Here is a 13,866-nt window from a genome sequence, read left to right on the forward strand (position 1 = left end):
TAAGGGTTTTGCATTTTTTGTGATATATATTGTACTTTTGCACTAAATATTATTATTAAATATTATCTGCACTTGCAACCCCTTTCCTCTTTTTTTTATGTCACATGTTCACAGATATATTTCAGACCAATGGAGCATAATAAGACACAAGCACAAGGCTGAAGGAGCATGTGGTAAAAACCAAGAGGTTGTATTGTAATTGTAGATCTTGTGTATTAATTTTGATGTCAAATTTAATTTGTATAATGTTTAAATATATGCTATATAGTATATGTATAGCCTTTGAAAAAAAACCTGGTTTAAATGTCATCGTTTGAGACGTTTGGAGTGCCTACACAGAGCACTGGCCTCATACCCATGTTTTACTTTTGGAATAAAATGAAATGATTGCCAAAATTTGGAACACATTTATTTATATAATTTAAAAAAATGTGCATGTAAGGGAACAGAAACATAATTTAACGATTATGTATTTATTATAGCGGTTGGTACGAGACCAGGACATTTTTCAAAAAATTTTCTAAAACCCCCCAAAAAAAGTTTATCACTGTTAAATTCTAACCAATTCTTACTTGAAACATAAGTGAATTTATAATTTCTGTAGGTGGCAGAATGTCTTGCAATATTGGATTCATGTTGGTTGACAAGATGGCCAATCCCCACTCAAGGAAATGACATCATTACTTTATAAATAAATGTCTTGCATACTTAAGCATTAATGCAAATACAGGTGCAATAAAGGGTAGTGAACTGTAGGCATATTTTATTTTACATCCAAATAAAAATGTTTATATTCATATATGCTGTTTTCTTCTTTTTGAACACAGGTAAGTATAGAGTATATCACTGCAATAGAAATATAAAACGAGAAAGAAAATTGTAGAATTTATTGTGTATTTTTTAATAGAAGCTGTTCTGGGAGTGAAACTGGAGCAAAGATATCTCTCTGTGACAAAAGCTGTGGGTAAAACTGTACATGTTAATTGCAAAGTGAGCGAATTATCCACCACATATGTCCACTGGTACCAAAAGAAAGAAGGTGAAGCTCTCACAAGGATCCTGTATGTCAAAGCAGGAAGCAAACCCGAACATGATACTAACCATCCTGAAGCAAAGGACTTTAGTGTGAGGATAGAGTCTAATAACTTTGACCTAAAAATAGAAAACCTGAAGAAAATTCACTCTGCAGTTTATTACTGTGCCAGCTGGGAGTATAACGACCACAGTGGCAGTAAATATTCTCAGTGTGTACAAAAACTCTGATAGAACATAATCTCAAGGAAACTCTTCAGAGGCCGGGTCTGAATGCCTTAAGTTTCTAAGCATTATTAAAAAATACACATAAGCAATATGCTTAACAGTAGGCCTAATTACTCGAGAACAAGGCATGTGAGAAAACGTGAAATAACAAGTTAAGGTAGATGCTTAATATTATTTTTGTTACAAATTATGCCTTCAATACAGGACCAGCAAGGTCTTCTCTGCTGGCCTAAACACTATCAGATTAATGTTACTAATATTCCCAATATTTGTTTACCAGTGTTTCTTTCGGGTGCACTGCTACAAGTGTCTGTTTATGTTGGAGTTTCTATCTAATCAGATTTCAGCCATTACATTATATGTTTCCAGGATCTATATCTGCTGTGAGGCCTTTAATTAACACTGTGGGCACTTGCAGCAGACGCTGTTGCTTTAACCAATCCGATTGCGTCGAGCAGGGATCCAATAACACAACATTTTCATTTCCTCTGACTGTATGTTTAAAGAGTGCACTAGTCAGAGCAAACTACACAAGCTCAAATATATTCATGTGAATTTAATAACTGTTTTATCATTACATATTTTTCCGTAAAACTTAAATTTTTCTATTACCATGGTGTTATAATGATGGTATTAAGGGGTGGATTGATTCAGGTAGGACACCACTGAAGGCCTAGGTGTGAAATGCATGACCTGCCACTGGGTGTCAGTGACAAATGATATTTCCCTGCAACTTTGCCCATTCGATCAATGCAGATGTGACTTATATGCAACAAATGCAAAAATTCCTCTGCACCTTGCCACAATATCTAGTGAGGTTTATCACTAACTAACTTCTATGCATTTGGTGTAGGAGCTCTCAAAAAAAACTTCCTTTTGCTTCTATGGGTTTACCACGCAACCATACACTATAACAGTTTTTTTCTCTAATTAAATGACAGATGAGCCAACTGCCATGTGAATCTGGAATAATCTACACAGGTGTTTTGAACTATCTAAAAGAGACTTCCTAGAAACTGTGCACCCCTTCCCCCATCCACTCTATTATCTAATTATTAACTAATCTGTTATTAATGCTATTGATGCTATTACTTTTTTGCCTAATACCTATTAGACCTTCCCGGCAGTCAAAGATAAATAAGTCCCTGTGTTAAAGCAGTCATTGTAATTCAACTTACAAATAATGGATTTTATCCCTTTGGTGTTAAACACCATCAGTACATGTGATAACATTTTCTGTGCTTTGTGGGCTGGTTTATGGTTTGCCACTAAATGTGCATAAATAGATATACAACCTTCATGAAAACAATGGTTTGTGTCTGGACTGATTGAAACACTGTTTATCGGCACCTTATAATGGGTGCGAGTAAATGGATATATTGTCCCCCTCAATCAGTAACAATTATGCAACTAAAATGTTCTATTTATTTAATAATATATTAGCTAAAAAATAAAAAAATAAAGAAAGAAATGAAAGAAAAGCATATTGTATAATAACTTTAACCTTAAACTACAAATTCTGCATCAAGCACTCTTGGACTCTGTTGGCAAGGCGTCTACTTGCTCCAAGGGCTGCCATATCCTGGTTAACCATGTAACTTCTTCATCTTCACTTCACTAACTAAGACCATAGTAACCTCAAAATTCCAAATAACATTAAAAAAGGAAGTTTTTTTTTATCAAAAACTTTGAATAAGCATTTAATTAGATGGCCTCAATGAAAAAAACTATAAGCTAAACATTCCTAGAACTACCTCAAATACCGAATGTCTTGCATTCTTGTTTATTAGTATAAAATTTTCCTTCAGTAATAATGATTAGAAAATAATTCATACACCATGTCTGGGGATTAATACTGGCTGGGTGACTTGTTTGCCAATCCCCTCCCCAGGAAATGACATCATTACTTTATAATAGAGATGTATGTTGTAAACTTGCTGTAAACAGATGAAATAAAGTGCTGAACTAAGAGCATATTTTATTTACCAAATCAAAATGCCTATAATCATATATGCTTTTTTCCTCTTTTTGGTCACAGGTAAGTATCACAGCATAGCAATAAAAATAAATAAAGAAAGAAAGAAAGAACAGAAAAGTAAATATCAGAGTTTACAGAATTTTTGTTTGTGTTTTTTTTTTTTTTTTTTACAGAAGCCATTTTGGGAGTAACACTGGAGCAAAAAGATCTCTCACTGACAAAAGATTTAGACAAATCTGTAACTATTAGCTGCCATGTGACCGGGTTAACGACTGAATATGTCCACTGGTACCAAAAGAAAGAAGGTGATGCCCTCAGAAGGATTATCTATGTAAAAACTGGAAGCTCAGCTGTTCCTGATAATAGCCATCCTGAAGCAAAGGACTTCAGTGTGAGGATACAGTCTGATAATTATGATCTGAAGATAGCACGCCTCAAGAAAAGTCACTCAGCAGTTTATTACTGTGCCAGCTGGGAGACAGGCTCCCACAGTGAGAATAAATATCCACAGCGTGTACAATAACCTGCACTGTACACAACTACAACAGAAATTCTGATTTAATATATACACATGAAACTCTAAAGGAGCCTCAAAACAACATATATTTAAACACTGATAAATATATATATATATATATATATATATATATATATATATATATTAAATATATAAAAATTCTATACAAGAAAAAAAACATATTATTGACAATATCAAGGATTAAATTGTTTTATATACAATTAGTTCATAAATGAATGTTACATATTCTAGTAAATCTTTACAATAAGGCTACATTAGTAAACACAAATGGAAATCCACAGCGACTATATATGCAGTATGTATAATATCATATAAATATTATGCGGGTGGGTTTGTTGGGTCTGTGTGAATCAGAACATCTAAGGTTCTATGTCAAAAAACTTTTTGAAAAACAACTGCACTAAACAATGTAGCTACACCTAAGCTGAGATGGAAAAAGAGGGGAAAAAAAACACCCTGGTAACAGTCCATATAAATGCATGGAAGAAAAAGTATTTCTTACTATTAAACAGTTCTTACAGTAGCTACGAGACTCCCAGTAGCAAGAAAATGTAGTGTACAGTAGCAAGTAAACTAGAAACAAAAATTCTAACAGTGGAAACAGCAACTTCATGTGCTTTTTTATGTACCAAAATTCAGACCCACAAAAAAGTGAAAAGTATTAACTTAAAGTCAGATGTTTTAAGACCCATCTAATGATAAAAAAATAATTAATATAATATAATAAATAATATAATATTATTAATAAAAATTTTTATCTTATAAGCAAACCTATATTTAATGGCAAATATCTTGAAATGTTGTTAATATTGTTTGTTCATTATTCATTAAATAATAAATGCATGTCTGGGTTAATGCTGAATGACAAGGTGGCCAACCTCCACCCCAGGAAATGACATCATTACTTCATAAAGGAAAAGAATCATGTTTTACAGCATTCATGAAATATAGGTGGTGAAATACAAACATATTTTATTTTACAAGAAAATCAAAATGTCTATAGGCACATACACTGTTTTACTCTTCTGTCTGGTCACAGGTAAAGATCATATCACAGCACTAAACTGAAAAAGAGAAAAAATTTAGCATATGCTGCTCCCAGATTGTTTAAAATTTAAAATAAATTTTTTTAAATATGATACCAAAATGATTTTTTTTTTTTTTTTTCAGAAGCTGTTTTGGGAGTGGAACTGGAGCAAAAAGATCTCTCCATGACAAAAGTGGAAGGCAAAACTGTAAGTATCAGCTGCAAAGTGACCGGATTAACCACTAGCTATGTCCACTGGTACCAAAAGAAAGAAGATGAAGCCCTAAAAAGGATTCTATACGTTAAAAAAGGAAGCTCAGCTGTTCCTGATAACAGCCATCCTGAAGCCAAGGATTTCGATGTGAGAATCCAGTCTGATAATTATGATCTGAAGATAACAAACCTGAAGAAAAGTCACTCAGCAGTTTATTACTGCGCCAGCTGGGCAGACTCGCACAGTGAAAGAAAATATCCACATCTTGTACAGAAACCTGCACTGTACACAACCACAACAGAAATACAGCTTTGAATTTATACACAAAACTCTACAGGAGTCTTAAAACAAAATCTATGCGAACAATGATAACTTCAAAATTTGATTTGTTTCTAAAATAAATGCTTAGTCCTAAATAATTGCTCACAGTTAACATCTGTGTCTTGTAGTGATGGGAAGTTTGGATCATTTTAGTGAATTGGTTCCTTGAATCTCGTCAAAATGAACAAATCTTTATTGAGTCATTCACTTCATTTTGTTCCTTTGATTTAAAATAAAATAAAATGTTACATTTTTAATAAGCATCCATCAAAAATGTATATATGTATATACAGTGGAACCCGGTTATCTCGCCCTCGGTTACCTCGACAACCCTATTAAGTCGACGTTTTTGAAGTGAAACCGCCAAATTCTCGCTTTTTCTAAGCATTTTTTATCGGTTATGTCGATAAAAAAAATCTTTTTTTATGTCGCCGAACCCTAATATCTCGAGCACAAGGGGGGAAAAATTTGCCATTTAACGTCGGTTATCTCGGTGCAGCCGCAGAAGAACTCGCAGAAGTGGCGGAAAAATCAAGGCTTACAGCTGCTACAGGTGTTGTATTGTATACTGGTGAATCTCTGCTGTTAGTTAGTGCTAGTGTTCGTAGTGTTAGTAGGGGCTTTGGGAAGAAAAGCGCAGCCGTTGAGAGAGTGCCGGTGGGAAGGCACGTACCGGGATACGCATGCGCGATAACAACGACCGCCGTGAACCAACATATACCAACAATAACGGACAGTGAGAGTGTGGAAGTTTAAATAGGAGCTGGTGATGATGATAAACGAGCACCATATGTGCGCGATTGAAGCCGGGAGCTTCAGAGAAAGCGGCCGAGAAAACACCTGACACGCTGAAGGGGGCGCCGAAGGGGGCGTGGCAGGTGGATTCCTGACAGATAAACATATACTGTATGTATTTTTATAGCATGCCTTCATCAAAACCTTCAAAAACACGTGCATGCACATTCTCATTTATTAACGCACATCATGTACATAAAGAAATTTCAAGCACGTTAATATATTGCCGCCATTTTGATTTTCGTTTATCTCGATCATCGGTTACCTCGATGCTTTTTGGCGACCCCCTAGGACATCGACATAACCGGGTTCCACTGTATAACTGGTTTAACCTCCGACGACCTGGGTGTCCACATACGTGGACATTGTGCACAATGGTGTCTTTATTGTTTTCTGTAGATACAGACCGAGTGTCCACATAAGTGACATCATTTTTTTCCAAGAAGAGCTTCATGTTCAAAGAAAATATATGGTTATTATAATTATTGGTTCTTCCTAACCCCAAATAACTGGAAGAAATCTAAAATGCAGCCAAACCAAAGCTCAGGTCTTAGGAGGATAATGTCTATGGGAGTAACTTACTGTAATAAAAGAAGCTTTGACTATTCTACTAGTCTGTTTTCTGTGTAATGCACTGCATAGCGTCTATGGGATTCACATGATGAAAGAACGAATGACTCGGACTAGAAGAGTCAATCGGTGAATTACTCAATTCTGTTTTCTGTACATAACCTACAAGGATTTTGAGATGTTTTGCATATGGGCGTCTAGTGGAAAATAAACGAATCACTCTTTGAGACTACTCATTCTTCACATTAAAGAATCAACAAATCATTTATGAACAACCCATCACGAGTGTCTTGAAGTTTCAAAATCTGTAAAAGTTGAAATGACATGCTATCTTCTTTCCCTACTACAATATGGCTAAACATGCATAGTGTAGTAGCCTAAGGAATTCAGCAGCATACAGTAGATCACCCGTATGAGTCTGTGCCACTTAAATATACAATTTGTACAAAGAAAAAAATATATTCATAACAATGACAACAACAAACAACCAGTCTATAAAATAATTAATGGTCACCTAATATAAATTATTATATGTATTGTTTTCCTAAGTGTACTGTAAGTAAATCAAAGCAATTCAGTTCAATGTTATTTGTATAGTGCTTTTTAAAATGGACATTGTCTTAAAGCAGCCTTCCACAGATAAAGCGGTAATAAGGTTACTGTATATAAAAGAATGTGTAAGCTTATTGCATATTAGGTAGTTCTCATTGTGTCACTGTTTAAAAACACTATACAGCGTGATCATGGTGTAAGAAAGATCTAAGACATACTTACAAAAAGCAAGACTAAATAAATGTGTTCTCAGTTTAAACATGTCTGAGTTCCGAACACTAATTACAAGGCTGTTCCAAAACTGTGGGGCTTTGTAAGAGAAATCTCTGCCCCCTGCTGTAGTCTTTATTATTTTAGATACCAACAAATAGCCTGCACCTTGTGATCTAAGTGGGTGTGGTGGATTATAATTAATAAGATATATTTATACTATCTGGTCTATTGATACAAAATTATTCAATATATCTCCATTTTATTTTTTAAACATATATGAAAACCTATACTTATTGACAAATATCTTGCAATGCTCTTAGTATTCTATGTTCAGTAATAATTAAATAACAAATGCACCAAGTCTGGGTTAGAGGTGGATGACAAGGTGGTGAATACCCAATGCAGGAAATGACATCATTACTTCATAAAGGATAAGAATCATGTTCTGCAGCATTAATGCAAAACAGGTGGTGAAATAATAACATTTTATTTTACAACCAAATCAAAATGTCTATAGGCATATACACTGTTTTACTCTTCTGTTTGGTCACAGGTAAAGATCATATCACAGCAGCAAACTGAAAAAGAGAAAAAACATAACATATGATGCTCCCAGAATGTTTAAAAATAATAGAAATGTATTCGGTTTTATTGATTAATGATTTTTGTCTTTACAGAAGTTGTTTTGGGAGTGACACTGGAGCAAAAGGATCTCTCCATGACAAAAGAGGAAGAGAAAAGTTTGTATATCAGCTGCAATGTGAAAGGATTAACCACGAGCTATGTCCACTGGTACCAAAAGAAAGAGGGTGAAGCATTCAAAAGAATTCTATATGTAAAAACAGGAAGCCCAGCTGTTCCTGATAACAGCCATCCTGAAGCCAAGGATTTCGATGTGAGGATACAGTCTGATAATTATGATCTGAAAATAGCAAACCTGAAGAAAAGTCACTCAGCAGTTTATTACTGCGCCAGCTGGGCAGGCTCCCACAGTGAGTGAAAATATCCACAGAGTGTACAGAAACCTGCACTGTACACAACCACAACAGAAATACAGTTTTGAATATATACAAATTAAACTCTCCAATAGTCTCAAAGCAAAATTTATTTAAACACTATTAACTTATTTTTTAATATGTTTCTAAAATAAATGGTCAATCTTAAAAAAAAATTTCCAGTGAACATCTGTGCTTTGAAGTCTTCTTCTTCTTTTTCTTCTTATTCTTTCGGCTTCTCCCATTAGGGGTCGCCACAGCGGATCATCCTTTTGATTCGTGATCCGCATATGTTTTATTTTGAAGTCTTAATATCTAAAAAAATAAAGAAATACATGTTTTCTTCTTTCCTTTTCTGCACTGTGTAAACATGCATAGGTTATTAACCTATGGAATGTATCATCATAGATCTATTGGTCTTACAGAATACATATCTACCACTTAGATATATAATATGTACAAGAACAAAATAAAAATATTACTGACAATGACAGGGATTGGATTGTTTTTCACATATTATGAATTATGATTCCTAAATGTTTATTTAGAGAAGTAAAATGTGTAATTATAGTTTTATATATTCTAGTAAAACTTAACAATAAAGTGACATTACTAAACACAAAAGAAAATCCATCCACTTCTAAAGGTCACTGGGTACAGGGAATATATGCATTATGTACAGTATATCAACATATAATATGCTATTAGTATTAGTATTGTAGTAGTAGTATTGGTTGTTTATTATTCATTAAATAACAAATGCAACAAGTCTGGGTTAATGGTGGATGACAAGGTGGCAAATGCCCACCCCAGGAAATGACATCATTACTTCATAAAGGAAAAGAATCATATTCAACAACATTACTGCAAAATACAGTTGTGAAATCCAAACATATTTTATCTCACAACCAAATCAAAATGTATTTCGGCATATACGCTGTTTTACTCTTCTATTTGATCACAGGTAAAGATTATATAACAGCACTAAACTGAAAAAGGGGGAAAACACAATATAAGACCCTCCCAGAATGTTTAAATGAATAATAGAAAACATAGCAAAATATCTGTTTTATGCATTAATCTTTTGTGTTTTTTTTATTATTATTTTTTACAGAAGCTGTTTTGGGAGTGGAACTGGAGCAAAAAGATCTCTCCATGACAAAAATGGAAGGCAAAACTGTAACTATCAGCTGCATTGTGACTAAATTATCCACTAGCTATGTCCACTGGTACCAAAAGAAAGAAGGTGAAGCATTCAAAAGGATTCTATATGTAAAAAAAGGAAGCCCAGCTGTTCCTGATAATAGCCATCCTGAAGCCAAGGATTTTGATGTGAGGACAAAGTCTGATAATTATGATCTGATGATAGCAAGCCTGAAGAAAAGTCACTCAGCAGTTTATTACTGCGCCAGCTGGGAGACAGGCTACCACAGTGAGAATAAATATCCACAGCATGTACAGAAACCTGCACTGTACACAACCACAACAGAAATACATATTTTAATATGCATGCATGAAATTCTCCAATAGTCTCAAAACAAAATTCATTTAAACACTCATAACATCAAAATGTTTTAAAGTCTTAATATTTGGAAAAAGTAGAGATGACGTTTTCCTCTTTCTCTTACTACAATATGGCTAAACATGCATAGTGTACAAGCCTAAGGAATGCAGCATCATAAATCACTCAGTCTAACAGTATAAAGTATAAACTTAAAGTAAGACATTTTAATACCAATCTAGTGATACAAAATGTATCAACATCCCTCCAGTTTATACATTTTTTTATTTTTTTTATTATAAGCAAACCTATGATTAGTTGGCTTGAATCAATGAGAAATATTTCTTAACTACAACGGCAAATGTCGTGCAACGTTCTTAGTACTGTTTGTTCATTAATCATTAAATAACAAGTCTGGGTTAGAGGTGGATGACAGGATGGCCAACCTCCACCCCAGGAAATGACATCATTACTTTATAAAGGAAAAGAATAATATTCTACACCATGAATTCAAAAACAGGTGGTGAAAAAAGAACATCATCTATTTTACAACCAAATCAAAATGTCTTTGGGCATATATGCTGTTTTACTCTTCTATTTGGTTACAGGTGAAGATCATATCACAGCACCAAACTGAATAATTCTAAATAATAGAAAACATGATAACAAAATGGCTGTTTTATCGATTAATATTATGTTTTGTTTTTTACAGAAATTGTTCTAGGAGCGTCAGTGGAGCAAAAAGATCTCTCCATGACAAAAGGGGAAGGCAAAAGTTTGTATATCAGCTGCAAAGTGACTGGATTATCTAGTAGCAATTATGTTCACTGGTACCAAAAGAAAGAAGGTGAAGTTTTTACAAGGATCCTGTATGTCAAAAGTGATGGTCAAGCTATTCAAGATACTAACCATCCTGATGCCAAGGAATTTGATGTGAGAATTCAGTCTGATCACTTTGATCTAAAGATACCAAAACTGAAGAAAAGTCACTCTGCAGTTTATTACTGTGCCATCTGGGATGGTGCCACAGTGACAGTAAACATTCATTGTGTGTACAAAAACCCTGATGGTACACACCCACAAAAGGAGCTCTATGCCAACAAATTAACTGCATTTTTAAACATTTAGACCATGTAAAATAAGACTGTGGTGTTACATATTTTATTTGGTATTTACAATAAGTCTAGATTAGTGCACAAGAGGATAGAAATAAGGTTAACCAGAATTGACATAGAATTGGAATAGAATATACAAACCCGATTCCAAAGAGGTTGGGACACTGTACAAATTGTGAATACAACCAGAATGCAATGATGTGGAAGTTTCAAATTTCAATATTTTATTCAGAATACAACATAGATGACATATCAAATGTTTAAACTGAGAAAATGTATCACTTCATCATCATACCAACACATCTCAAAAAAGTAGGGACAAGGACATGTCTACCACCTTTTTTTTTTTTTTTTCATTTTGCTAGCTTGGGGGTTTCAATTGAGCAGAAATGTATTATGCCGAAACAGCCATTTTAAGTAGGTAGCGGATGTAGGTAAGACATGTGCCCGAGGCATCTAGAGATGCATCAAGAGTGAGTCATATACAGATATGGCAGAGAGAATCCGGGAATTTTCCACAATAAAACATTGTTCAGAATCAGATAATAAATAAAAATGGAAATAATGTAAGTTATGTATTCTTTCTGTGCGGCCCGGTACAAATTGACCCACGGACCGGTGCTGGTCCGCAGCCCGGGGGTTGGGGCCCACTGTTTTAGAGAATAAAAAGACACCCACAAATTGTGGAGTAGTCTGAGCAACCCTCTGCCTGACCAATCGCAACCCACAACATGCTCCACACTCACACATCCCTGATGACCCACTGCACTTTTTGATAGCACCATTGCTACACTATCATTTTATCATAACACTAGAGGAGAATGCTGGCAGAAGTATCATGTAAATACACACACACGCACGCACGCACACTCACACACAGTATCGAGCAAAAGGTTTTAGGCAGGCAGTCAGGTATGAAAAAATATAACAGTAAAAAGATCCAGAATATTAGCCCCAAAAAAAAATATATATTTTTTTTTAATACCAATCTATGAAGAAACAACAATGTATCAACATCTATCCATTTTATTTATTTATTTTAACATATAAACAACCCTATTATTATGTGGCCTGAATCAATGAAAAACATTATTTTTATACTTCTACTGCAAATGTATTGTAATGAGCTTAATATTGTTTGTTCAATAATCATAAAATTACAAAAGCACCAAGACTGTGTTATGGTGAATGACAAGATGACCAATCTCCACCCCTGGAAATGACATCATTAATTCATAAAGATAAAGAATCATGTTCTACAGCATTAATGCAAAACAGCTGGTGAATTAAGAACATATTACACTTATCAAAAATGTCTATGGGCATATACGCTCTTTTTCTCTTCTGTTTAGTCACAGGTAAAGATCATATCACAGCACAAAACTAAAAAGAGAAAGGACATAACATAGAGAATGTTTTCAAAATATTAAAAACATGGTACCAAAATAGCTGTTGTATGAATAAATCTTTCTTTTATTTAATGTATTTAATTATTTTTCACAGAAGTTGTTCTGGAAGTGAAAGTGGAGCAAAAAGATCTCTCCATGACAAAAAGGGAAAACAACACTGTAAGTATCACCTGCGAAGTGCCTAAATTATCTGACAGCGATTATGTCCACTGGTACCAAAAGAAAGAAGGTGAAGCTCTTACAAGGATCCTGTATGTCAAAAGAGATGGTCAAGCTGTTTATGATACTAACCATCCTGACGCCAAGGAATTCAAGTGAGGATCCAGTCTGATCACATTTTCTAAAGATACCAAAACTGAAGAAAAGTCACTCTGCAGTTTATTACTGTGCCATCTGGTATGGTGCCACAGTGACAGTAAACATTCATTGTGTGTACAAAAACCCTGATGGTACACACCCACAAAAGGAGCTCTATGCCAACAAATTAACTGCATTTTTAAACATTTAGACCATGTAAAATAAGACTGTGGTGTTACATATTTTATTTGGTATTTACAATAAGTCTAGATTAGTGCACAAGTGGATAGAAATAAGGTTAACCAGAATTGACATAGAATTGGAATAGAATATACAAACCCGATTCCAAAAAGGTTGGGACACTGTACAAATTGTGAATACAACCAGAATGCAATGATGTGGAAGTTTCAAATTTCAATATTTTACTCAGAATACAACATAGATGACATATCAAATGTTTAAACTGAGAAAATATATCACTTCATCATCATACCAACACATCTCAAAAAAGCAGGGACAAGGACATGTCTACCACCAGTGTTTTTTTTTTCATTTTGCTAGCTTGGGGGTTTCAATTTAGCAGAAATGTATTATGCCGAAACAGCCCTTTTAAGTAGGTAGCGGATGTAGGTAAGACATGTGACCGAGGCATCTAGAGATGCATCAAGAGTGAGTCATATACAGATATGGCAGAGAGAATCCGGGAATTTTCCACAATAAAACATTGTTCAGAATCAGATAATAAATAAAAATGGAAATAATGTAAGTTATGTATTCTTTCTGTGCGGCCCGGTACAAATTGACCCACGGACCGGTGCTGGTCCGCAGCCCGGGGGTTGGGGCCCACTGTTTTAGAGAATAAAAAGACACCCACAAATTGTGGAGTAGTCTGAGCAACCCTCTGCCTGACCAATCGCAACCCACAACATGCTCCACACTCACACATCCCTGATGACCCACTGCACTTTTTGATAGCACCATTGCTACACTATCATTTTATCATAACACTAGAGGAGAATGCTGGCAGAAGTATCATGTAAATACACACACACGCACGCACACTCACACACAGTATCGAGCA

The 13,866-nt window shown here is 34.7% G+C and overlaps 1 pseudogene and 3 gene segments (V, D, J or C); all 4 read left to right on the forward strand.

Moving 5' to 3' along the window:
- Positions 1–3,218: 3,218 nt before the first annotated feature.
- LOC124387075 lies at positions 3,219–3,761 on the forward strand. The segment is given in 2 exon segments: positions 3,219–3,298; positions 3,412–3,761. Coding segments are annotated over 2 exon segments (393 nt in total).
- A 963-nt stretch (positions 3,762–4,724) lies between these two features.
- On the forward strand, positions 4,725–5,332 carry LOC124387076. The segment is given in 2 exon segments: positions 4,725–4,815; positions 4,947–5,332. Coding segments are annotated over 2 exon segments (432 nt in total).
- Positions 5,333–7,945: 2,613 nt separating this feature from the next.
- On the forward strand, positions 7,946–8,468 carry LOC124387077. The segment is given in 2 exon segments: positions 7,946–8,021; positions 8,146–8,468. Coding segments are annotated over 2 exon segments (369 nt in total).
- Positions 8,469–12,391: 3,923 nt separating this feature from the next.
- On the forward strand, positions 12,392–12,996 carry LOC124387078 (annotated as a pseudogene).
- The last annotated feature ends 870 nt before the right edge of the window (positions 12,997–13,866 follow it).

This window comes from Silurus meridionalis, chromosome 6 (assembly GCF_014805685.1).
Source record: "Silurus meridionalis isolate SWU-2019-XX chromosome 6, ASM1480568v1, whole genome shotgun sequence".
Classification (NCBI taxonomy): domain Eukaryota; kingdom Metazoa; phylum Chordata; class Actinopteri; order Siluriformes; family Siluridae; genus Silurus; species Silurus meridionalis.